This window comes from Lodderomyces beijingensis (assembly GCF_963989305.1).
Source record: "Lodderomyces beijingensis strain CBS 14171 genome assembly, chromosome: 5".
Taxonomy (NCBI): domain Eukaryota; kingdom Fungi; phylum Ascomycota; class Pichiomycetes; order Serinales; family Debaryomycetaceae; genus Lodderomyces; species Lodderomyces beijingensis.
In genome coordinates, this window is record NC_089974.1 from 1,523,335 (window position 1) to 1,547,057 (window position 23,723).

The 23,723-nt window shown below is 46.5% G+C and overlaps 11 protein-coding genes across 11 annotated transcripts; 9 read left to right on the forward strand and 2 right to left on the reverse strand. All coding sequences in view use genetic code 12, as the record gives it.

The window, feature by feature from the left end:
* Positions 1-149: 149 nt before the first annotated feature.
* On the forward strand, positions 150-2,663 carry LODBEIA_P45380 (uncharacterized protein; the record flags this gene model as incomplete). The annotated part of the gene is made up of 1 exon (XM_066974770.1): positions 150-2,663. One exon carries the CDS (start codon positions 150-152, stop codon positions 2,661-2,663), a length of 2,514 nt encoding a protein of 837 aa, XP_066831476.1.
* A 241-nt stretch (positions 2,664-2,904) lies between these two features.
* LODBEIA_P45390 (uncharacterized protein) lies at positions 2,905-3,810 on the forward strand (the record flags this gene model as incomplete). The annotated part of the gene is made up of 1 exon (XM_066974771.1): positions 2,905-3,810. The coding sequence occupies one exon, from the start codon at positions 2,905-2,907 to the stop codon at positions 3,808-3,810; it is 906 nt and encodes a 301-aa protein (XP_066831477.1).
* Positions 3,811-4,484: 674 nt separating this feature from the next.
* On the forward strand, positions 4,485-5,837 carry LODBEIA_P45400 (uncharacterized protein; the record flags this gene model as incomplete). The annotated part of the gene is made up of 1 exon (XM_066974773.1): positions 4,485-5,837. The coding sequence occupies one exon, from the start codon at positions 4,485-4,487 to the stop codon at positions 5,835-5,837; it is 1,353 nt and encodes a 450-aa protein (XP_066831478.1).
* Positions 5,838-6,276: 439 nt separating this feature from the next.
* Positions 6,277-8,124, forward strand: LODBEIA_P45410 (uncharacterized protein; the record flags this gene model as incomplete). Its single annotated transcript, XM_066974774.1, has 1 exon — positions 6,277-8,124. One exon carries the CDS (start codon positions 6,277-6,279, stop codon positions 8,122-8,124), a length of 1,848 nt encoding a protein of 615 aa, XP_066831479.1.
* Positions 8,125-9,882: 1,758 nt separating this feature from the next.
* On the forward strand, positions 9,883-11,586 carry LODBEIA_P45420 (uncharacterized protein; the record flags this gene model as incomplete). The annotated part of the gene is made up of 1 exon (XM_066974775.1): positions 9,883-11,586. The coding sequence occupies one exon, from the start codon at positions 9,883-9,885 to the stop codon at positions 11,584-11,586; it is 1,704 nt and encodes a 567-aa protein (XP_066831480.1).
* A 1,105-nt stretch (positions 11,587-12,691) lies between these two features.
* LODBEIA_P45430 (uncharacterized protein) lies at positions 12,692-14,419 on the forward strand (the record flags this gene model as incomplete). The annotated part of the gene is made up of 1 exon (XM_066974776.1): positions 12,692-14,419. One exon carries the CDS (start codon positions 12,692-12,694, stop codon positions 14,417-14,419), a length of 1,728 nt encoding a protein of 575 aa, XP_066831481.1.
* Positions 14,420-14,611: 192 nt separating this feature from the next.
* Positions 14,612-15,106, forward strand: LODBEIA_P45440 (uncharacterized protein; the record flags this gene model as incomplete). The annotated part of the gene is made up of 1 exon (XM_066974777.1): positions 14,612-15,106. One exon carries the CDS (start codon positions 14,612-14,614, stop codon positions 15,104-15,106), a length of 495 nt encoding a protein of 164 aa, XP_066831482.1.
* Positions 15,107-15,397: 291 nt separating this feature from the next.
* On the forward strand, positions 15,398-17,352 carry LODBEIA_P45450 (uncharacterized protein; the record flags this gene model as incomplete). The annotated part of the gene is made up of 2 exons (XM_066974778.1): positions 15,398-15,431; positions 15,512-17,352. The coding sequence occupies 2 exons, from the start codon at positions 15,398-15,400 to the stop codon at positions 17,350-17,352; spliced, it is 1,875 nt and encodes a 624-aa protein (XP_066831483.1).
* Positions 17,353-17,505: 153 nt separating this feature from the next.
* On the reverse strand, positions 17,506-19,107 carry LODBEIA_P45460 (uncharacterized protein; the record flags this gene model as incomplete). Its single annotated transcript, XM_066974779.1, has 1 exon — positions 17,506-19,107. The coding sequence occupies one exon, from the start codon at positions 19,105-19,107 to the stop codon at positions 17,506-17,508; it is 1,602 nt and encodes a 533-aa protein (XP_066831484.1).
* A 967-nt stretch (positions 19,108-20,074) lies between these two features.
* Positions 20,075-21,682, forward strand: LODBEIA_P45470 (uncharacterized protein; the record flags this gene model as incomplete). Its single annotated transcript, XM_066974780.1, has 1 exon — positions 20,075-21,682. The coding sequence occupies one exon, from the start codon at positions 20,075-20,077 to the stop codon at positions 21,680-21,682; it is 1,608 nt and encodes a 535-aa protein (XP_066831485.1).
* A 93-nt stretch (positions 21,683-21,775) lies between these two features.
* Positions 21,776-22,507, reverse strand: LODBEIA_P45480 (uncharacterized protein; the record flags this gene model as incomplete). Its single annotated transcript, XM_066974781.1, has 1 exon — positions 21,776-22,507. One exon carries the CDS (start codon positions 22,505-22,507, stop codon positions 21,776-21,778), a length of 732 nt encoding a protein of 243 aa, XP_066831486.1.
* Positions 22,508-23,723: the final 1,216 nt, after the last annotated feature.

Here is a 23,723-nt window from a genome sequence, read left to right on the forward strand (position 1 = left end):
AATTGTTCCCATATGGTATAGATATTCATTCAAAAATATTTCAGTTGTTATGGCTAGTTGAAAGACGAGTACAGCCAGAAAAAAAAGACGACCCCCCCTTTCTCCCGTTTAAGTTGACCACGAAGTTGGCTTGAATTTCCCGTATGCCCATGTTCCCACTTAATGGCAAAAAGCTAGCAGGGAATAATTCCAAAGGGTCGAACCGCACCACCACCAAGTCGAAAAAGGGATGTTTGACGTGTAAAAAGCGCCGGATCCGCTGTGACGAGGGAAAGCCCAGCTGCATGAACTGCGTCAAGAAGAATGTCGAGTGTGGTGGGTACGCGACCAACTTCAAGTGGAAGCCGTTCAACGAGGCCACCAAGCAGCCACCGCAGACCTTGATCCTGAATCTGGGAGGCGTCGAGATCAATCGGCACTTGGAGTTGGCCAGTTTATCGGTGGTAGGCAGGAGCATAAGCGAGATCAACGAGGAGAGCGAGCGGATTTCGCAGGGTCTCAACCCTGGCCATCTGCGACACAGCGTCACTAGTCTCAACTCACCCGCGAGCGAGCGATCGCGGAGTTTCAGCATACCGCACAGCTCGTCGTCGCGCCACGGGTCGCCCATTTCGAGATCGTACAGCGAGACGTTTGCCTCGCATGACATTTCCGAGTTTAGGAGCAGGACCGACTTGGACTCGTTAGCGGAGGCCGCCGTGGGCGAGATGGAGAAGCTGGGCACACCCGTGGACATGATGAGCGCGTCCACTGGGTTCTCCCCCTCGCAGCTCAGCCCCACCATCATGAGCCCCTCGGGTCTGGGTCCGCTTATCAAAAAGGATGCCTCGGGCCACTTCAGCGTAACGCCCACCATTAGTGCCATTTTGAACTTTGCAATGAACCCCGAGGTGATTGATGTACCGTCGGTGGAGACGTTCAGTCCCTTGTCGTTGGACCAAATACATTTGTCGCGCTCGGCGTCGACTCGCAGGTTCGACATGGACAAGTCGTTGACGCGCTCGGCTGAGCACGAGCAGATTTTGTTTCTTTACTCGGAACATACGTCGGGGATCATGTCGATCAAGAACGGGCACCATGAAAACCCGTGGCGGAACATGATTGTGCCCTTGGCTCATAAATACAGTTGTCTTTTCAACTCGATTGCCTCAATGACGCTTTTCCATTTAGCCGGCAGTCGAGGCGTGGTTCGCGAGCCGGAGCAGTTGCAAGTGCGCGCGGGGAATTACATGAAGCGGTGCATTTTGGAGTTGGCGAGTGGATTGTCAATGATGGAGAATGGCATCGAGGGCGAGCTTCCTGCGGATATCGCGCTTGCGACGTGTTTGAATCTCGCGGTTTCGGAAGGGTGGGATACGCATACATCGAGTGGCATCGCTCACTTGAAGGGGGCCAAGAGCATGATTAACAAGATTTTGAGTTTGTTGAAGGAAACTCAGGCTTCCATCAGAGACAAGCATCGTAATGAAACAACAAGCCCGACATCAGCTTCGGCTGTAGCTGCAAATACTGCCGCTGATACAATAGGAAGAAAAGGCGGGTTCTTTGACATTCAGAGCAAATTGACATTGATTGACAATTTTGAGTACGAAAAGATGGTTCATGATTGTTTGAAGAAGAGTGATTCGGTGGTGATTCCAAAGAGTATACAGTTTCTTTTCAACATCTGGATATATTTTGAAGTTTTGGCACAGATGACGGCCGACTGCAACCATGACGATAAGGGGATCGACCTTGTTGCCACCATCACGAAAATGCTACACAAGGAACGTGCTTCTGATAAAAGTCAAGCTCAAGCTCAAGCTCAAACACAAACGCAATCTCCAAATCAAACACATGGGGGACCGGCAAAGTCTCCCTCGGAGCAAAGTGACGCATCGGACAAGGTTTTCAATTTTTTCGAAGCGTTCGATAACATGGATTTTGATGCCGATGTGGTGGACCCGCTCTTGGGGTGTAGCCAGGCTCTCTTTTCGGTAATGGGCCGAGTGGCCAACTTAGTGTCCAAGATTCGAAAAGTCAAGGATCGGGACGGGTGGAAAAAGAGAAACACATTGAATACAATTACGCAGGCGTCGGAGCTTCGCCAGTTGCTCTTGGACTGGACACCTAATGTCGGCACCGGTGCCATTGAAAATGAAGAAGGCGCCACTTCAAAAACGTGGGACATTGCGTCTTGCATCGCTACGGCCGAGGCGTACCGGCACTCGACACTATTGCTCTTGCACCAGGCCGTGCCTGAGATCCCTTCCTTGTCGTCGCATTCGTTGGCGGAAAAAATTCTTATACTTTTGGCGTCGATACCAGTTTCGTCCAACTTGAGCATTGTTCACATCTTCCCGCTCTTGGTGGCGTCCTGTGAGGCCGAGGTGGGTGAGGAACGAGACTGGTGCAAGTCTCGGTGGACGGTGTTGTCGGAAAAGATGTGGATTGGGAACGTTGATCGAGCGTTTGAAGTGGTCAAGGAGGCCTGGAGGCGCAAAGACGAAGAGAGCCATGAGCAAAAGGAAACGCAGCGACATCATCCTAAGGACGGCTTGATGTCGTTGATATATGGCGACCTGACCAAGCTTGGGAATAAAAGCGACGATGGTGGAATTGAGTCGCGGACACATTGGACTAACATCATGAAGGAGTGGGGCTGGGAAGTCTTGCTAGGGTAGATGTATATATAAGTAGATAAGTAGGTTGTTGGATAAATAGAAGTGCATGAGAATATGAATGATGGGACCCCGGTTAAAAGTAAAAAAGAAGAAATTGTTTTTTGAGTATAAAGCGCGATAAGAAATATCAAGGCCAAGTTTTGCGCGGAAACTGGTTGACATATCAAACATTTATAGTAGTACAGGGAGCAAAGAGATGGCAGTAAATAACAGACTCAGATTCCTTCAGCTCACCAGAGGAATGAGATCAAAGACTCATTTGATCTCACAGCCATTCAAGACGGAAAACACGCGCATAATCCGCGAGTCCAACAAGAAATTCCCCCCGCCCAATGTCATCTCCTTTGATTTGTTCGGCACCTTGTACAAGCCGAAAAAACCAGTTCCCGAGCAATACTACGATATATCGCACGACGAGTTTGGCATTGCGAAATCGGCGCAATCGATCGAGAAAGACTTTCCGCGAGTCTACTCGCAATTGCAAAAGGAGTACCCTAACTACGGCAAGGGCCATCCTCAATTTGAGCATTGCGATGCGTGGTGGCGGGAGCTCATCTTGCGGTTATACGGCCTCGATAAATACTCCGACGAGACCAAGGCACTCAGTCATCGGCTAATCCACCATTTCACATCGGAGCAAGCCTACGATCTCTATGCGGATGTTCTTCCCACGCTTGAAACGCTCCAGCTGCACGGGGTCAAGATGGTGGTGGCGAGCAACTCCGATCTGCGCGCATTGACCATCTTGCAGAGCTTGAACATCAAGCACTTTTTCCAATGCGTCGAGAGCTGGCACTGCAGCGGCATTTTCCTCAGTTACGACTACGACCACGCCAAGCCCGACAAGGCGTTGTTTGACCAAGTTGCCACGAGAATGTATCGCAGTGTCAAGGATCCACATTTCAGAGGCAAACTGCCGCCAGTGTCGTTTTTGGACGCGTGTTGGCACGTGGGGGACGACCACGACCAGGACTTTGTAGGTGCCATTCGCGCTGGTTGGAACGGAGTCTTGTTGGACCGCGAGGGGAAGAGCCCGTTGGGTCAAGGGTTGACGCAGCACAATGGGTGTTTGATCTTGGCGAATAATCGCGTTGTCATGACGAATCTTGCCCAGCTTTTGAATCTCTTTGAGTGGAGAGGAAAGTAAAAAACAAGGGAGGGCATTACAGCTTACCCATTGCAACAGCTTACCCATTACAAACAACCAAAGGGGCTGGGTTGCCACCTTGGCATTTTTGGCGGTGGTGGAAAGTAAGAATAAACGGCACGTGACGTGATTGCCCACATGACGCGTCCGAGGAGTTTGCGACACGACACTGCGCCTTGTCTTAGCACTTAGTATGTGTTGGTATGTTACTGTGAGTCTCTCTATGCAGCAGATCTGGACAGGGCGAGAAAATGTCCCCTCCAAACTACCCACACAGGCACATTGACGGGCCAACTAGCACCACTTTTCCTTTGACTCCGCCTTATCCCTATCCCCTTGACCAAACCAACCATTTCTCATTTGCTGAGTTTGAAACTTTTTTTGCAATTTTGGTAAGAGTAGCACGTTGACGGTTGACCTTCGTTTTCGTTTTCGTTTTCGTTTTCTATTTTTATTTGTTTGTTTTGCTAACTCAAGAGTCATCTCGTTAGTTTGGGATCTTTGCTACTGAGCTTTTTTTTGTCAAGTGGGCGATCCCCTTCCAAACGCGCAACCGATCCGAACCATCCATATCTAGATATTGAGTTCTTTATTTTGGGCTATTTTCCTTTTTTTGCTTTTTGCTTTGAAAAGAACGAGACAGCGCTAGTGAAACAACACAGCGAGAGGGCAAAATGTTCAAGTACTCGCTAATACTGGCTTTTTTGCTATTGTTTGCTAGCATAGGCTATGCCGTCGAAATTGACATTTCCAGCAGCAGCTCCATCTGCGCTGCTGCCAAACTCGTCCAGGAAGGGATGTGGAACTACTATGAGGGCTTCAGACCCGGCGGCGTCATTGGCATGTTTGCCGCCCCCAACTACTGGTGGAATGCCGGGGAGGCCTTTGGCGGCTTGGTAGACTACTTTACCTTCTGCGACCCCAACAACAAGACCTTGGAAGCGTGGATCCACGATGGAATGTACCATCAAGCTGGAGAAAACTACAACTACATTCCCTCGAACCAGTCGATGACCGAGGGTAACGATGACCAAGGCGTGTGGGGCATGGCCATCATGGAGGCTGTCGAGAGAAACTTTACCAACCCCGACCTGCATTCGTGGTTGGAATTGTCGCAGGCTATTTTCAACACCATGAACGCGAGATGGGACACGGCTCACTGCGGCGGCGGCTTGAGATGGCAGATTTTCACCTGGAACTCGGGCTACAACTACAAAAACTCCATCTCCAACGGCTGTCTTTTCCACTTGGCCGCAAGGTTAGCGAGATACACCGGTAATGGCACCGTCTACATTGAAACTGCCGAAAACGTCTGGCAGTGGATGAACGATGTCAAGTTCTTGACCGAAGAGGCAAATGGGAATTTCCGTGTCTATGACGGAGCTGAAATTGACGATAACTGCACAAAAGTCACCGATTTGAGATGGTCCTACACCTATGGTGTGTTTATGACTGGGTGTGCTTATTTGTACAATTTCACGGGGGAAGAGATTTGGAAAACTCGTACCGAGGAGATTGTCGACGCTTCGTTGGATTATTTCTTTGCCAATGGGATTATGCAAGAAACCACGTGTCAGCCAAGTAGGTTGTGCAACAACGATCAAAGATCATTCCGGTCCTTGTTTTCACGTTGCCTTGGATTGACCATGTTGATTATCCCTGAGTTGGAAGGGCAGATTAGACCATACTTGGAAACCAGTGCCGCTGCCGCTGCGCGATCGTGTTCAGGTGGTACTGACCAGATTACCTGTGGCGAAAATTGGTCTGCCGCAGTATGGGATGGAGTTTACGGCTTGGGCGAGCAAATGTCTGCTTTGGAAGTGATGATGTCCTTGGTTGTCAGGGAGCCTCTCAGTGTTGCCACCGGCGGCAGCAATAGAAGCGACTTTTCTGCTGGAATGAACCAAGCAGATGCCGAGAATAAGAACAAGTTGAAGATTACTACAAAGGACAAGGCCGGTGCGGGTGCATTGACTGCCATTGTCTTGATTATCTTACTTGGCGGTGCCGTTTGGATGGTATTTTAAAGAAACGAAATAGAAAAGAGGGAAAACAGAAAAAGAGAAAACAGCAAAGGAAAATCCTTTATCTATTGTATATTGTATATTGAACTTGTTGTGATGAATTGAATGATTTCGGATATGAATGGGAATTGACAAGGGAGATGTTTTGACACATCAATCGTGGCATACTTGTCTGAGATTCTGTACTGGCTGGGCAAGCTCTGTCGGAAAAAACGGGCTTGCAAGGACAATGTCGTCCACTCTGGTCCATAGCATGTGGCTCCACCTGCTGATCTCCCTATCTCTTGTTCTATCTCTGTCTCCATCATTTCCAGAAATTCCGCTCGCGCAACTTTTGAGAATTTTCGGAAAAATTCCCCAATGCCTGTCCCAACATTCTTTTATCTTTTAGCAACCAGAACCTAGGCCCCTCAACCCCAGTCCCTCCATTTTCATTCCAAATATGGTCCTTTTTGCAACTATAAACAGGCTAGCGAACCCCAACACGGGCGTGGGTCTCACGGGTTCGCGCAGAAGACGAATATTCGTCCCCCCATCGACACAGCAACCGTTGTTCAGCTACGGCGCCGACGACGACCAGCGCTCCTTTCTTTCATTAATAGAAAACGGGTCCGAATTCGATGCAGAGGAAGATGTAAGCGATACAGCGAGCGTCTCGACGTCGCGCTCGCTACCGGACTCGTTCACGAGTATCCAGACTTCAAGCGACCAGGAGCTGTTCCAATCGTGGCTCGTCGAGGAACATCAGCGGCGATTATCTGCTGCGCCGTCGCATGATGAGGAAGACCAGGTGTATGAGGTACGTCCCGGTTGGGGCAGAAGGCGACCGAGCGCGGCGACGTCGTCGTCGTCGAAGATCAGCAGGCGGAACTTCACCAAGCTTCGCACCAACCCCGTTCTCGAGGCGCAGGTGTTGATGCGCCATTCGTCACCTTTGATCTTGACTTTTATCCTTGAGCATTTCTTCTCGGTGGTGTGCTTGATTGTGGTGGGCAAATTGGGCACGAAACAGTTGGCTGCTGTCAGCTTGGCGACCATGACGAGCACGATTACGTTTGCCATTTTCGAAGGCACCGCCACGGCGTTGGATACGCTATGTCCGCAAGCTTACGGCGCGGGCAATTTGGAGCTTGTGAGTGTATTCGTCCAGAGAAGCTACTTAATCTCACTTGCGTTTTTCGTCCCCTGCGGTGTCTTTTGGTGGTTTTCGGGCTCGGTGCTCAAGTTTGTGATTGACGACGCCGAGGTTGTCCATCTCACATCCCAGTTTTTGCGGATATTGATCTTGGGCGCGCCCGGGTACATCTTGTTTGAGAATGGCAAGCGGTTCCTACAGGCTCAGGGGATCTTTGAAGCGAGCACGGGGATAATGTTTATTAGTGCGCCCATCAACATTTTCGTCTCCTGGGTGCTTGTATGGAACCCCCAATATGGCATGGGGTTCATTGGCGCGCCCATTGCGGCAGTGGGCAACTTCTGGCTCGTGCTGATCTTGCTTGTCGTGTATGTCCGCTTCATCGACGGAAGCAAGTGTTGGTTCGGGTTAGCGCTGGCGAGAGAGCTTTTCTCGCATTGGGGGCAGATCATCTACTTGGCGATACCGGGCATCATCATGATCGAGCTGGAGTACATGGCGTACGAGATCATGACCTTGTTCGCGAGCTACTTCGGCACCAAGCCGCTCGCGGCGCAGAGCGCCGTCTCGAGCATCGCCTCCTTGGCGTACATGGTGCCCTTTGCTGTGAGCATCGCTGCGTCTACACGAGTCGCGAATTTCATCGGGGGCCAAAACTTGAGCGGCGCCGTCACTGCTACAAAGACTGGCATGCTCGGTGGACTCGTCGCCGCGAGCTTCAATTGTTTCATCTTGTTTACGTTTCGATTCCAGTTGGCGCGCGTGTTCACCGACGACCCCGAGGTCATCACTTTGATCACCCAGCTCTTGAACCCGCTTGTTGCTATCCTCCAGATATTCGACGGGTGCGCTGCTGTTGACTCGGGGATCCTACGTGCTCAGGGAGCGCAAAAGCTCGGGGGGTTGATTAATTTCATTGCCTATTATGCGTTTGCGCTACCCTTGGCGTTGATCTTGAGCAAGAATTTGGGATGGCAGTTGTACGGGTTGTGGATTGGTGTCGGGCTGGGGATGTTTGCCATTGCGGTGACGGAGACCATTGTTATTTTGTCTAGCGATTGGGATCAGATTTTGTTGCGCGCCGGCTTACTTGATGAGTTTGAGGATGACGATGATGATGACGACGAGGGCATTATAGGTGGAATTTTTGGGTAATGTGGATTACGGTTTGTCCCCCGGGGCTGTATTCATATTAGTATTTTATCAATCGCATTTAGTCAATAGCATTTTCATATCATATCAATTTGTATCGTTATCAAAAGCCGTAGACTGAAAAGCAGCCATTCTCACTGTATTCGATTGCCAGCGCCATGTCCAGAAAGCGAGTCATGGGATCGAGCAATATGCGCACATTAATATTGATTTCCGAGGCTTTTTAGCCGGCAGAGTGCAAGATTATTTTTACCAGAGCATAATAAATGTATGTCAACAAGTGTAAAGCGATGACACCAAGGAAGTAATCTCCCTGTGCTTCTGTGTGGGTGTTAGTATCTAGTGAGGAAGAAGAAGAAGTGGAAAAACGAGTAAAAAGACCTGGAGAAAGGCACCTTGTTCATTCCTAAATAAGGTAAAAAACTCCCGAGCTTCGTGATAGATTGCTTGGAAATGCATTGAGGAGGAGGGAGCAGCTATCCAACCCAATTATTATATCTATGCGAAGGGTTTGTTCGTAGAAAAGGAGAGGAGAACGCTTTTTTTTGGGGTGGCATATTTTCCCCAACGTGGCTCCCTTTATTTGGGTGGTGGTGTTTGATTTTGGCCAAATAATAATCTTGGATCTTGTGGTGAACGTTGGTGGATCTGACGGTTGAGATTCTCAACGGGCTACTAGTACTAGTACCATTACTGTTGTGGCTGCTGCTACACCATTGGAAACAATAGCGATCTCTTCACGACATCATTCAGCAGTTCAGGGCGACCAACGCTATATCTTTCTGGTTTCCGGGTCTTACTTTATAGGCGTAGGCTCGTGGCAAAATCTCTCGAGAGGTGCTTCACTCTACGTTGCCTCCAGATGTGGAGGCATAGAGGTTTCCCCTCACTGGCTCCCAATCATTCGTACATCATCTGCCTCTTCTTCCTCTTCATGATCATCGTCATCAACCATCAGCCATCAACCGTCAATCGCACCCATCTGGGATAAAAATATCCCATCAAAAGAAGAAAGGATTCGGGAATTATTTCTTGCAATCTCGTCCACCGTTTTATCTTTCGGATTTACTTATTGCGCTTTGCATCTCCTATTTCTCCAATGGAATTCGCACCAAATTTGGAACCTCCCCCGAGAGGCAGCACAATTCTGCTGCTCACTACAATAATATCCCAAAGACCCACACAAACAGCCACAGATTCTCCCAGAAGCAAGGAACAGACCCCGGACTTGCAGCTGCTTATCGCGTGTTATCTTATCTCCAAACTCGGGTTTTTGCATCACCATCGAAGGTTTCTTGCCGTGCAAAGTTGGTGGGCGTTATCGTCGATGTCTGCGAAGGTTCGCTCGTTTTGATCTAAGCATGGAATACCAAGATTGCAGGGTTTTCGACGTTTTTAGGTTGTTGTTGGTGGCTGAGCTTTGGTATCAATCTACAAGGCAAGTATAACTCAATCTGGAATATATTTCGACACGTCTGCAACTTGACCACCAAATTCGGTGGGGAGAAGGCCCCGTCGTTGAATTATAATTTTTTCCTTTTTGCTGATTTCCTTCACCACTCACATTCACTCACACACACAACTATACACACAGTTATCTCCTCTCTCTCCCCACCCTCGAAGCACGGGCTTTCATGGCGTTGAAGTGGATCATGGATCGCGAGTATATGAATGGTTTTGAAGCCTCGCTGTGGTTGACCCAGTTTTTCAAAATTGTCGTCATCTAAAACAAACATCGACAACATCAATAAGATCAGTAAGATGTCTGATTCACTAGAAAAGAAAGGTTCCAATTCAAAGAGTAGCTTTGGCCAGGGCGAAGTTGAATCTATGGTTTCGCCGGTTCCACCTGCCAAAAAATTGGCGTCGATCTTGTCCTTTGACGGCAATGGCAAGGATACCAGGTCCAAGGTCCTTAGAGAAGCTCAAGCCAATTTGGATTTCGTCACCGACACCGGGTACAAGGCGGAGTTGAGACGTGACTTCAGTCTCTTGTCGTTGTTGGGTATCGGGTTTGGTATCACCAACTCATGGTTCGGTATTAGTGGCGCCATGGTTGCCGGTATCAGCTCAGGAGGACCGGTGATGATCATATATGGTATTATCCTTCTTGCTATATTTGGTATGTGCATTGGTATCACCTTGGGTGAAATGGCCTCGGCGTACCCCAACGCCTCGGGCCAGATTTACTGGACAATGAAGCTTGCACCAAAGAAATACTCAAGAGTCTTGTCCTATGCTGCAGGGATACTCTCATGGTTGGGCTCAGTCTTCACTTCAGCAGCAGTGGAAATGGCAATTGCTACTGCAGTGATGGGATTATACGCGTTAAGCTACCCTGAAGCTACCATCGAGAGGTGGCAAGTGTTTCTCGTTTACGAAGCAACCAACTTGTTGTTGATACCGTTTAATATTTGGGAAAAGCCATTGCCAATGATTTCCAAAATCACCTTGTACACCTCGTTGGTCTCCTTCGGCATAATCATCGTTGTTGTCTTGTCCATGCACGAGGGCGATTTCCAAAAACCCAGTTTTGTCTTTGCCGAGTTCCAAAATGGTACCGGTTGGAAGTCAGGCGTCATTGCCTTTATTGTTGGTTTGATTAACCCCAATTGGAGTTTCTCGTGTCTTGATGCTGCAACCCACATTGCTGAAGAGTCATTAAACCCTGCCGTGCAAATCCCTCAAGCCATTATCGGTACCGTGATTGTTGGCTTTTTGACTTCATTCTCCTACTGCATTGCCATGTTCTTTAGCATCAAGGACTTGACTGCCATTATGGAGTCAACCACGGGTGTGCCCATCATGGACATTTTCTACCAAGCGACAAACTCAAAAGCCGCTGCAATTGGTTTGGAGGTTTTGGTTATCCTTACTGCGTTTACTTGCAATATGGGATGTCACACATGGCAAGCGAGAATCTGTTGGAGCTTCTCGAGAGACAATGGATTGCCCTTTTCGAAATACTGGTCCAAGGTCAACACTAGAACCGGTTCCGTTGTTAATGCTCATTTACTTTCCTGCTTCTTGAACGGGGTCATCGGAATCTTGTATGTGGCTTCATCAACCGCGTTCAACTCCATCTTGGTTTCATGTGTCACATTTTTATTGCTTTCGTACATGGTCCCAACTGTATTTTGGATCCGCGAAAGAAACAACGTAAAGCCAGGTCCATTCTTTATGGACAAGTACCACATTGGGTTATTTAGCAGCTTGATGTTGTGCGGCTGGACGATATTTGCCTTTATTTTCTACAACTTCCCCGCTGTGATGCCCGTCTCCGGTGACAACATGAACTACTCGTCGGCGGTGTTTGCCCTTGTGTTTATCATTTTTACATGCGATTGGATGATTAGAGGCAAAAAAGAGTACATTGGTATTGAGGAAAGAGAGCTGAAGAAGGATGAATTGAAAGTGTACATGTCGGATCAACTATCGATTATAGAAGCAGAAGTAGCAAAGTAGATGTGTTGAGTAGATTGCGAGCCTATGACAGAATTTATTTTTATTAGTATACATGTGTTGGTCTCTCATGCGTTTCATTATCTTGTTTGGATTTTGGTGCCAAAACTGTGAGAAATTGCTGCAAAAAAAAAAAAAAGAGCAGCTCGATTCCATCCAATCAAACAATCTACTGCTCGTACACTTTCAGGACCAGGATCAGGAACAAGGAACAACATTTATTTTTCACGTTTCAAAGACCCTTTAGCGAGGGTAGATGGAGCTGAACAGACTGCTGAGGCTGGTCACAGGGACAACCAAAAAGAAAAAACAAACAGATCCGTCGAGCTTGAACTTGAACTTGAGCTTGAACTTGAGCTTGAACTTGAGCTTGAGCTAGTTGCAACGATGAAGAACCGCGGCGGGGACGGCATCGGGGCACACATACTCACATTCACATCTCACGCGTTTCGCAACCATTTTCGTACTTTTTTTGCTCTCTTGCGCTTTCCCAGCAAAGTTCACGTCCACTCTAAGCAGCGGCTGTCACGCTCCTGAGGCGGCAGCAGCAGCGACTACTCTCTACTCTCTTCGTTCTACTACTCTTGATAACATTGTTGTATTTGAGATAACCTTTGCATAAATGAGAACTCCGATAAATAGAAAAAGAATTGGACACTTGTTTCCTGCATATTGCTCTTATCTTGAATTCTTTTTCTCATAAATTGCCCCCCAAATGTTGCAACTTTGATTACCTTTGATTCTGCTCTCATCGGGTAACTTTCGTGTTATTTGTGGACCAGTTGATTATCGATATCTGGCATTTAATTCGATGAGAAGAATAGAAAAAGGTTTTCTGGAAGTTTTTTTTTTGTTTTTTGTTGTTTTCTGATAAAGTGCTTGGAGGGGCATTATGACAGGAGATACACCGTTGAGCATGAGGAGCTAGCTTTTTTGCATTGCCTAATTGCTACTTGTTCTTGCACACCCTCAGCTTGAACCCTCGTTGGTCGATGTATATACACACACACATACATACGTATATGTATATATAAATGTAGGGCTATTTCACAGATTGGATGACAAGCGATGATTTGAATCAGGCGAGTCCAACTATAATCAAAGCATAATGTCGTCTTCGCTTGAAAAGAAGGAGTCTTCGCCAAGACACAGCATCGGCCAAGGTGAAGTCGACTATGTTCTTTCCAATAGAATCACCCAGCAGCAGACAAATATCCGGAACCTCGACTCGTTAGCTTATGACGCGAATGAAAAGGACAAGTGCAAGTTGCTCCAAGAAGCACAAGCCAACTTGGATTTTGTCGCGGATACCGGATATGCTCCCGAGTTGAGAAGAAACTTTAGTTTTATCTCCTTGTTGGGTATCGGGTTTGGTATCACCAACTCATGGTTCGGTATCAGTGGTTCCTTGATTGCCGGTATCAGCTCAGGTGGTCCCATGATGATCATTTACGGTATCATTATTGTCGCTTCCTTTTCCATGTGCATTGCCGTGACTTTGAGCGAGATGGCCTCGGCGTACCCTAACGCGTCGGGCCAGATTTACTGGACAATGAAGCTTGCACCAAAGAAGTATTCAAGAATCATGTCTTATATCACGGGTATGCTTTCGTGGTTGGGCTCGATTTTCACTTCGGCTAGCGTCACCATGACGATTGCCACTGCTGTTGTGGGAATGTACATGTTGCACCACCCTGACAAGACGGTGCTGAGATGGCAGGTGTTTATCGTCTACGAAATTGTCAACATTTTGTTGGTGTTTTTCAACATTTGGGAGAAGCCCTTGCCCATGCTTTCGTCGGGGGCATTGTATGTTTCGTTGTTTTCGTTTGTGGTGATTATCATTGTTGTCTTGTCCATGCACAAGGGTGATTTCCAAAGCGCTAGATTTGTGTTTGTTGAGTTTGAAAATGGAACTGGTTGGAGTTCGAGTGGGATTGCTTTCATTGTTGGTTTGCTTAACCCCAATTGGAGTTTCTCGTGCCTTGACGCAGCTACTCACATTGCTGAAGAGTCATTAAACCCAAGTGTTCAGATTCCTCAAGCCATTATCGGTACCGTGATTGTTGGCTTTTTAACGTCATTCACCTACTGCATTGCCATGTTTTTTAGCATAAAGGACTTGGAGTCTATCTTGAGCTCAAACACGGGTGTGCCCATCATGGACATTTATTATCAGGCAACCAACTCAAAAGCTGCGGCAGTGGGGTTGGAAGTATTGATTGTACTTACTGCTATCGGATGCAACATTGGTGCTCATACATGGCAAGCGAGAATCTGCTGGAGCTTTGCAAGAGATCAGGGATTGCCCTTTTCGCAATACTGGTCCAAGGTCAACACCAAAACGGGCACCGTTGTCAATGCCCACATCATGTCGTGTTTCTGGTGTGGAGTCATTGGATGCATCTACATGGGTTCTTCAACCGCATTTAATTCCATCTTGGTCTCGTGTGTCACATTTTTGTTGCTTTCGTACTTGGTCCCGACTGTATTCTGGATCTTTAAAAGAAACGAGATCCAACCGGGCCCTTTCTTTTTGAACAAGTTTGGTATCGGGTTGTTTTGCAACGTTATGCTTTGCTGTTGGGCCGTTTTTGCGTTTGTCTTTTTCAATTTCCCCTCGGTGATGCCTGTTTCCAGTGGCAACATGAATTATTCCTCGGCCGTGTTCGGTGTTGCGTTGATCATTTGTGCGTGCGATTGGTTTATCCGGGGAAGGAAGGAGTATGTTGGTCTCCAAGAGCGAGAGATGCAAAAGGACGAACTTACACAGGTGTTGTCTAACCAGCTATCAAACATTGAGATGTCCATGTCTCATAAACAGAGTCAGTACTAGAAATAACGATAAACATGATGATGATGGTAAATATGGCCTGTAGTTTGCTCTAAAAATTCTGGCAAAATGTGTTGCAAATCTGGCCAATGTGGTGCAAAAAATTCTGTCAAATGTGCTGCAAAAAGTTTTAGATAGAAACCTTTTCGCCACCACTTTTTCGAGAAGCAACCTAGAGTAAGCTATGGTCAAAAGATGGGCACAAGTAATGCCGATGCCGACTGGAGCTTCTCCTTCTACGAGAGGGAGTACTTCGACACGTCAGACACCGAACAGGAGGAAATGCCAGAGCAAGAGCAGAAACAAGACACGGGAGATGCAGTGTTGCAAACGCAAACGAAAGCTGAACACACAGAGGCCACCAGAAACCTTTACAACCCATTCATTCTAAGCAAAATAAACTATTTTACAAGGGTACAAGCAAGAACTTCGTCTGCTGTGTATAACAAGAAGCTGGTTGTCAAATCCAGCACTGCCATGGAGGCCACCACGAAAGACGGAAATGCCAATGTTCTCGTTTGGAAAACTACACTCGCGTGGAGCTGCAGAAAAGGAAACCCCACAGAGATGCTTCTTAGCACAATTGCTGCTAGAGCTGGCGTGCCAAAAGAGAAATTGTACTTGACTAAAGATCCAACAGGTCCTAGTGCTGTTGGTGATACTTGGTTCACTGTAACCACTCCAAAGTGAGTAGCAGCTTCAACAGTCGGGTTTGACTTGGTAGTGTGCACTCACCAAAAAACCCTAGCGCTCAGCAGGAAATACAAGAGACAAAAAAAAACAGGTTAAAGAAAAAAAGAACAAAACTCACTTGGTGTGTACAATTTTAACATCGACTGAGAGCACACAGAGAGTGTGGGAACATACCGAGTTCCAGAACAGTTTTGTTTACTCACCTCTACAGGAGAACCCGATTGCAAAAAAAAGCCATCGCTTTTCCGAAGCAAAAAAAAACAAAACTTGAAGCTCATTTTCGAGAAAATGACAACAGCTGACAATGATATGGAAACAGAGGGTATGTCGAGTTGTGCTCCAACTGAAGGCACCATTTGAGCCACCGGATGTGTACTAACAAGTTAAATTTTCTTTGAAAAGTAGCCTATCCTGATTTTAGCTCCATATTGCAGGATTTTTTCACAGTTTTAGAACATGCAAATCTAGATATACTATCGCAGAGAGTTTTACCAGGCACACATGGGGAGTCGAGTGTGAATGGAGACGCGGACACGGATAGTTCAGAGGCCAAACTCAAGAGTTTACTAGAGAAAAACCTGGAGGCACGATACGACAATAGCCCCTATGAGCTTTACAGCGACATCAAGTTTGTTTGTTCGAGCCTCATTAATCAAGCGCCTCCACAATCACGCCGATACAAGGAAATCGACTTTTTCTACAAATTTGCAACAGAATTGTTGTTGAGAGAAACAGGTAATCTTGTGGCCCTGCGCAAATCAAAAGTATCCGACATCAAGAATGACCTTGAGCTGGTGCTAGAGGAGGAATTTGACAGAATCAATGTCAGCTACACGCTAGGCAACGGAGAAATAGTGACATATATATCAACAACGGAAGAGCCGGAACCACAGAGTGCTGGCAACATCTACAATCAGCATCATCATCCCTCGCCACCAAAGCAAAAAGTTCAGCCTTTATTTTCATCCATTATTGAAAAGTCCGTGTTGGACAGCACGCCGACTTTTGTTGATGAACCTTACAGCGTGGCCAAAGTTGTGCCGATGACCAAGGATGCCGAGGGCTCGTCGACGTTTGAAAATTTGTCTCCGGCAACTGGTGTGATTCCTTCGCCTTTGGAGTTTCCTACCAACGTTTTGCACGATTTCTTTCACCCTACTTGGTACACCGTGGCGATGCCCACGTGGTTGGACTACAAAGGCCAGGCTATAAAACAACCAAGCACGCCTTTCCAGAGGCAAAGGGGCCCAAACGACCCGCCTCAGTTGAGTCTTTTACAACAGGCGCAGAAAACTACAATTGCTCCCGGTTGGTCTTCGGGCCAAACCTTCCGGTCATTTGCGCCGCTGGTGGACACCAAGGGCTCAATAGTTGCAGACAAGTTGAAGGCGAATATCTGGTTAAATCACATTGGCGTTGCTGAGATTGAAAAGTTGAAAGATCAATTCTTGACTGACTCGATCCAAGAAGACTCTGAGGGAGATGAAACGGAATTGGAAGACCAAGACCAAGATCAAGACCAGGACCAGGACCAGGACCAGGACCAGGACCAAGACCAAGACCAAGACCAAGATCAAGACCAGGACCAGGACCAGGACCAGGACCAGAGCCGAATGGGAGATGACGAGGACGAAGATGAGTCAGAGGTTCAGGCTCAGGGTCAGGCACCGGCTCAAGCTCAGGCTCAGGACCAACTGCAAGGGTTGAGTGAAGAGACCGACGTCAATGGCAAAATTACAGAGAAAGAAGAAAAGCCAGCTGAATTAATAAATTTGGCAAACATAGCCAAATGGAACCCAGCTGAAGTGGAAGAATTTGAATTCCTCAAATCTCACCGTCAGGATCTCTTGTCTCCCGTGAAGCTACAAAACTTGATCTCGATTACCTTAACCAAGATGAACAAGTTACGCCAGGAAAGGTATTTCAAGAGCGATGCTAGGAACCCACTGCCACCAGACAGGGCTGAAATCGTTTTATACAAAAGAGCCCTGCAATTGATTCTCCTTGCTTTCCAATTGTACAAAGTCAGTCCTTCCACATTCACTTTTAAATTCAGCAAAAAGATTCCGGTATTGATGAGTGAATATAACGGGATGTTGCCCGGTATGCCTCCAAACAAGTTGGCGGCCTCTGCTCTTGCTGGCGGCGGCGGCTCAATGAGCCAAAATCCGCTCAAGCCAGGAAGATTAGCGGGATTGAGAGCACCAACTGCTCGTGGAAAAAGAGGAAAATACAATCACTGAGGCAAGCCTTGCCAAAAAAAAAAAAGTTGCCTCTATTCTAATCTGCTTTTTTTTTTTTGGTTCTTTCTTTAGTTCTATATAAATTTGTATTCTTTTCTGTTGTTGTCGTTTTTGAATCTTCCTTCACCAAACTTCATTTTTCTTTTTTTAAAATTAGATGTCAGCTCCATTAGCAAATGCAATGATTAAATAGATATTTAAAGCAGTAATAATCACCCATGTCATCACACTGGTGATCAATAGGAATCTTCCATTTTCAAAAGTCACCTGCCTCTTTGTCGCGCCGCCCATTTCTCCGTTATGGAGAAGTGGACTTGATTCATCTGCAGCCGACTTCCCCAGATCATCGTCAACCGTCATGTACTTCTTGCTGCATGTAAAGTAGATCAAGGGAGCAGACACGATGGGCAAGATGAAGCTTAGCACCACCTGCGACGAGTTCATCACCTTGGCGACGCCTTCGCGTCCCAAGATCCCAACCACAATGATCACGGGGATAATGGCGATTACTCGAGTGATGATTCTTCTTTTCCAGGGCTCGATTGTCCAATTGATGAACCCTTCAGAGATGATTTGTCCCGCCATGGTGCAAACTATCCCTGCGCTCTGCCCCGAGAAAAGCATACTTAATGCAAATAGTAAGCCGGCAGCAGGGGAAATATAGTAGGATAACATTTCGTACACCGATAACAAGTCGGCGTCAGCTGCATCTGGTTTGCCGTATAACGTTGCTCCCGCCACAATCAAAATTGCCGAGTTGACGAAAACGGCAACGATAAACAACGACAAGACAAGTTCAACGTAGGAGTAGTTGAGACAGTACTTGATAGCGCTAAAGCTAGGCTTGTACTTGGTCTGGAGAAGGGACCCATTCGAGATACGGCGGAACCCCGTCAATGGTGTGGGCGGCCTTATTGATTGTGATTCGGGCGTTGGTAATGCGTTTGCTGAGGACACCGAAGCCGAAACCGAAACCGAAGCCAGCGAATCTAGCTGCGAAGATGACGAGCTTTGCTTCAATGTTTGCGGGTGGTTCTCGTCATAGTCCTTTAATCTCGGCTGCACTAGGGCCGAACCAAGAAACAAGGAATGTGGCATAACCGTGGACCCCACGATCCCACAACTCAAGAACAACGCGGTCAGCTCTGTGAAAATCTCGGGGCTCGCGGGCAAGAAACCCTTAAACACTTGCCAACCCGAGCCAGGGGGGAAATCGCATTTGAACAACTCCAAAATGAAACATACGCAAGTGGCCATGACCAAAATCGAGACCAAGATTTCAAAAACCTTGGTCTGCTTGAGCGTTCCATCCTTTTGGTATGCCATCAATATAATCAACACATCTAAAACGGTGATTAAAACACCGTAAAATAACGGTATTCCAAACAAGATTTCCAACGAAATGGCAGTGCCGACAACTTCCGCCATGTCGGTCGCTATGATGGCAATCTCGGCACATAGATACATGAACAAATTGAGTTTCGGCGGCAAGTGCAACCGGCACATTTCCGCCAAGTCCAACCCCGTTATCGAGCCTAGCTTGACGCATAGCACTTGCAACACAACTGCAAATATGTTGGCCATGAATATGATGAAACATAGTTTGTACTGGTACATGGACCCCGATGAGGTCGAAGTTGAGTAGTTGCCCGGGTCCAAGTACGCTACAGCAACAACCAAACCGGGTCCAACAAAAGTGAGGTATTTCTGGAACTTCTTGTTTGCATCGTGGAAAGTTGAAGCTAGCGAGTTCATGGCAAAATAGGTTTCCCTGTATCAAAAAACAAAACGAAAAAAAAAAAAAACCAGACAGACCGACAAGGCTGGCAGTCTCAATGTGTGAAAGAGATTCGATCTGGCGATTCCTCTATAGTATGCTCTTGGCTTTTTGTTGCCGACGAGACTTGTCCCGAATGTTGAGTTTCTAGGAAGGGATAGGAATTGAAATCTATATATTTGCGCAATGGAACAGAGACTGGAAGGGGAAGAAATATATTTTTGATGTATTATGTGGAGAAAAAGCGAACGAGAGGCTTGAAGCCTTGTTCTCGTTTTGCGGAAATAGCGATTACGGTTGTGGATAGATTCTTTTGCAGACAATTGATATTCTGAAGATGGGAATGGAAAGAGGTAGATAGGGTTGGTTGAATAGATGGAGCCTGGATGAAACATATTCGGCGAACTCGCTCAAATCGCTTTTCAAGACTGACCCCCATGGACACTCGGGAACTGGATTCTTCTTCTTCTTCTTCTGGGGAAAGGCATTGGAAGAATCATTTTCCGGAAGGTCACGGGGAACGAGATCACGTGCTGCAGAGGCTTCCTTCCGTAAATTACCGGAACGCCGATTTGATCACCAGTTCTGAGGTACCAGCAATTCTCTGAGTATGCGACGATAAACAAAACGAAACAAAAAAAAAAAAGGCTGATGCCGTACTTCCTTAAACAGGAAACAGAATGGTAACCACGATAAAAGAAGAGCTAGCGTTTGAGGTAGCAAAACCCTCTCAATTCTTGTCAGCTGTAGTTGCAACTTTTGACATTCAGTTCGGTCCACTTTTTTTTTTTGGCTATGAGAGCCAGTCACGTGCCTGCTATCACTAGTCGCTACCAAGTGTGACTTTAGAAAGGGTTGAAAAATTATGAGAGAGGGGGAGCTATAACACTTGACCACCACAATTTTGAGTAAAGGGGTGGCCAACTCTTGCATGAGAAAATACTAATGCTAGCAACATGTTTATTCCAAAGCGGTGGGTCAATTGGCAAGAATGGACTCGGTTGTGCGGTGTTACGTTTGAAAATACAAGCTCGAGGCTTTGCACGGACAAGACTGGTCTGTAAGGAGCATGAGACCCTTACCTGGAACCTAAATAATTACCAGAGTACATTTCCGCAGGACGCTTTGGTCAATGGCCAGATATCTACATTGAAAAAATTGCTTGCAAATCGACATCACCCGCAGGCGTTAAAATGTGGCATAATCTACGAGTCGGCAAAAATACGACAACAGTCCAAAGTCGTTGAAGTTTTACTCGCGGACCCCTTGGCATCGAATAATAAAACATGGTTTGAAAAGATCTTGCACCGAGACGGACGAGCACGGTACCTGTTTGCCGAGGAAGAGCTCGTGGCAGATCGTCGGGATTTCAAAGTACCGTCACCGATTCTCAGTGGTGTGTATCGAAGTCGATATGGGGACTTGTCTGACACGTCGCAAAACGATATTGTCTTGGTAGAAGAAGTTGATCCACGAAATTTGGGTTCTACCGTCGAGGAGTTTACGTATTTTGTCTATGTTACCAACAGGTTTGAATCTGCATCTTCGAGTTTGCCACAGGCTGTCCGAGATCGGATATTGGTGGAAGTCATTGATAATGTCGAGTATTCTCCCGCGAGCACGGAGTCTACTCCATTGACAATTGACAAGTCGCTTCGGACCCATGTTGTCAAAATCGATAGTGAAAAGGCCTTGGAGGGGATCTTGGCTTTCCTCAAGGACGACGTCAAGGCGACAGATTTGTTCATCGATAATATGAGCTCAAGTAATGTTTACGAGCTTTTCAAGATTATTGATTTTTATCTGAGGACAAACAGCGCACTCAAGTGGTATCTCAATGGCATCATTGAGGACATCCAGAACAAAATCAAAAGAGATACCGCAAACGCTGCCGAGACATCGACGCAAGTACAGGGCGAACTCACAAATTTCATCCAATTTGTCAATTCGGAACTTCAATACGAGTTTGAACCAAAGACAAGGCGATTTATTCACAAGAACCTAGCGTGGTGGAAATTGTACTACAAAAATGACAATGTCGAGTACGACTTGAAAGACTACTTCAATGTCAATTTCATGCCCAAGAGTATAGAAATTTACAACTTTTTGAGAGGCAAGATGATGCCCAATGAGAAAGCTGTGCACAATCCATTATTGACGCTCAAGAATGAAGTGATTAATCAGCGTGTGGGCACTGAGGTCCAACCCGAAGTGCTCTTGATCCTCAGCAAAGCATTTGTCTATTACCAACTCCCAATCTCACTTCTCGCCGGATTAGCTTATCAGTTTTTCGATTTCAGCGCAAACGCTTCCGTGGCCTTGTTTTCGCTTGGCTGGGTTGTCGGATTCAACTATGTTTCGAGGAACTGGATCAAGTTTATGGACAGTTGGCTTCATGGCTTGGTGGAGACCATCAGGATATGCTTGAGCAAGAGCTGCATTGAGGATGGACTACTCAAGGAATCCAAAGCCTACGTCGAGACGGCAGAAACTGCAAACACCAAAAGACAAGCGTTGTTAAAAGAGATAGAAGCATACGAGGGTAAAATCTAATAAATAATGGCATCAAAAGAACAAAAAAAAAAATATGTGCTCTCAATGCCTACATGTATATATATACATACAATATATTATATATATATCAGTCTAAAGTGATGGTGGTGAATTTTCAGCGCTTTGCGTAGAGCTTCTACTCTTCAACTGCAGTTCCAACCGTTCAAACTCCTTCATTGCAATCTCCTCTTCAGGGTCCAAAATCTGCTGCACTTCCTTCACTTCTTCAATATAGTGCATCAACATGCTTTCTATCCCGCCTTTGAGTGTATCTTCACTGGCACTACACGATTTGCACGCACCTTGCAATTTCAAAAATACCGTGCCTGTCTCTTCATCAAAGCCCTTGTATTCGATATCTCCACCATCGTCCTGTATAGCCGGTCTGATTCTAGTTTCTATGAGTTCTTTAATCATCAACACCAACTCCAGATCTTCTTCATCTTGAGCCAATTTGTCCTCCTCGGTCTTGTCGATGAGCTCCTGCGTTACCACGGGCTGCTTCTTGTGTTCCAAGAACTCATTCAATGTATCTTTGACTTCAGCAGACAAGGAGTTCCAGTCGTAATTGTCCAACTTGTTCACAGTGAGGAAATCCGAACCTAACATTACTGATTTGACTCCGGCGATTTTGAACAATTGAAGCGCGAGTGGAGAGTGGATTGCTTGTAGTGTTGAGTTGAATTCGTACGTTGTGTTTGCGACGGGGAGGATGGGATGTTCTGGTGAGATGAATTTAAGGGCATTTTCATTTGGGGTGGTTGCCGTCCTGAAAGTGAGGAGCCGTTTGGGGACTACTCGAGCGAGGTAAAATCGGGAGATCATCTTCTATCTGTTGGTTTTTGTTGTCGCAGTTGTAACTTTTGTTTCAAGAAGGGTGTCTGTGCGGTTAAGTGAGCTCAAAACCTGAGTGGAAGACAGGAAGAATTGGAAATGGTTGTGGTTGTGATGGCGGTCGAATCTTACTAATGTGATTTCTTTGAGATGGTCCTGGTGGTTGGTCATGAGAGATCTCCGCAGTAAATGCCCCCAAGGGCGGGAGCACAAGTGGTAGCGTTTTTGGTCGAGTGCTTGACTCGGATGAATAATCACCAGGCCGTCATTGGGCTCTTTATCTTCTTCAAGAAGAAGTCTTTTGGAAAGGGGAAAGGTAAAGAAGTCAAGAGTCTACGCTGTTTGAACTGCAACGGCGTATCAGCCGCCGCAAACCTGGACCTAAGAAAGCACTTTTTGAAGTTTGTCAAAGTGGCCCAAATTGGAAGTCCAAAGAATGTATGTGTATGTGTATGTGTGCTTTCTTTGCCCATATACATATATATATAACCCACAATCTAGATCCAAGCACATAAAAAGTCAACGTTTACCCACACACATTCGTCTTTTCTAATCTTGCAAAGTTTTTCCTTTTTCTTTTGTTAATTTTTTTTTGAGAAAGTAAAGCCCGCAATCTATTCCCTCTTGCTCAAGTCGATGTATTTGCCGCCGTTTTGGAATCTTGGGTGTCTAGGATCGTTGATGAATTCATCCGAGTTCATTGAAGCAATTGAGGCCTTGTAAATCAAGTAGTATGTCACACCGGCTAAGTGGGAGAAAGTTAGTATCCGAAAGTGAAATCTCCAGGAAAGACGGGCTATGACGAATTGGCGGGTGACCCAATGGTACTGAGCAGAAGTTGGAGATGACTGCACTATGGATATGTTCAAAAAGAAAGTGAAGGGAGTCTCAATCGGTCGTACTACGAGGCAAATGAAAGTAAACCCTCGTTAAAACATGTGTCCGCCCACGCGATTTCTGTTCCAAAACACATTCAACTTCTGAAGCCTAGTCAAACCAAAAAACTGCAAGAATGATGAAAACAACCACTTGTCGCTTATCCCCCCTTCAAGGATGCACAAGTATCGAAAAGTTTTTCCAATGCCGACCAATTACCGAGTTTCTGCAATCACGTCTCCATCCTGGTCCCTTGAAACTTGCAAAAAAAAAAAAAAAAAAAGAGAGACATACCTCCAAGAGCATATGGCCAGTAAGTCTTTGCGACTGG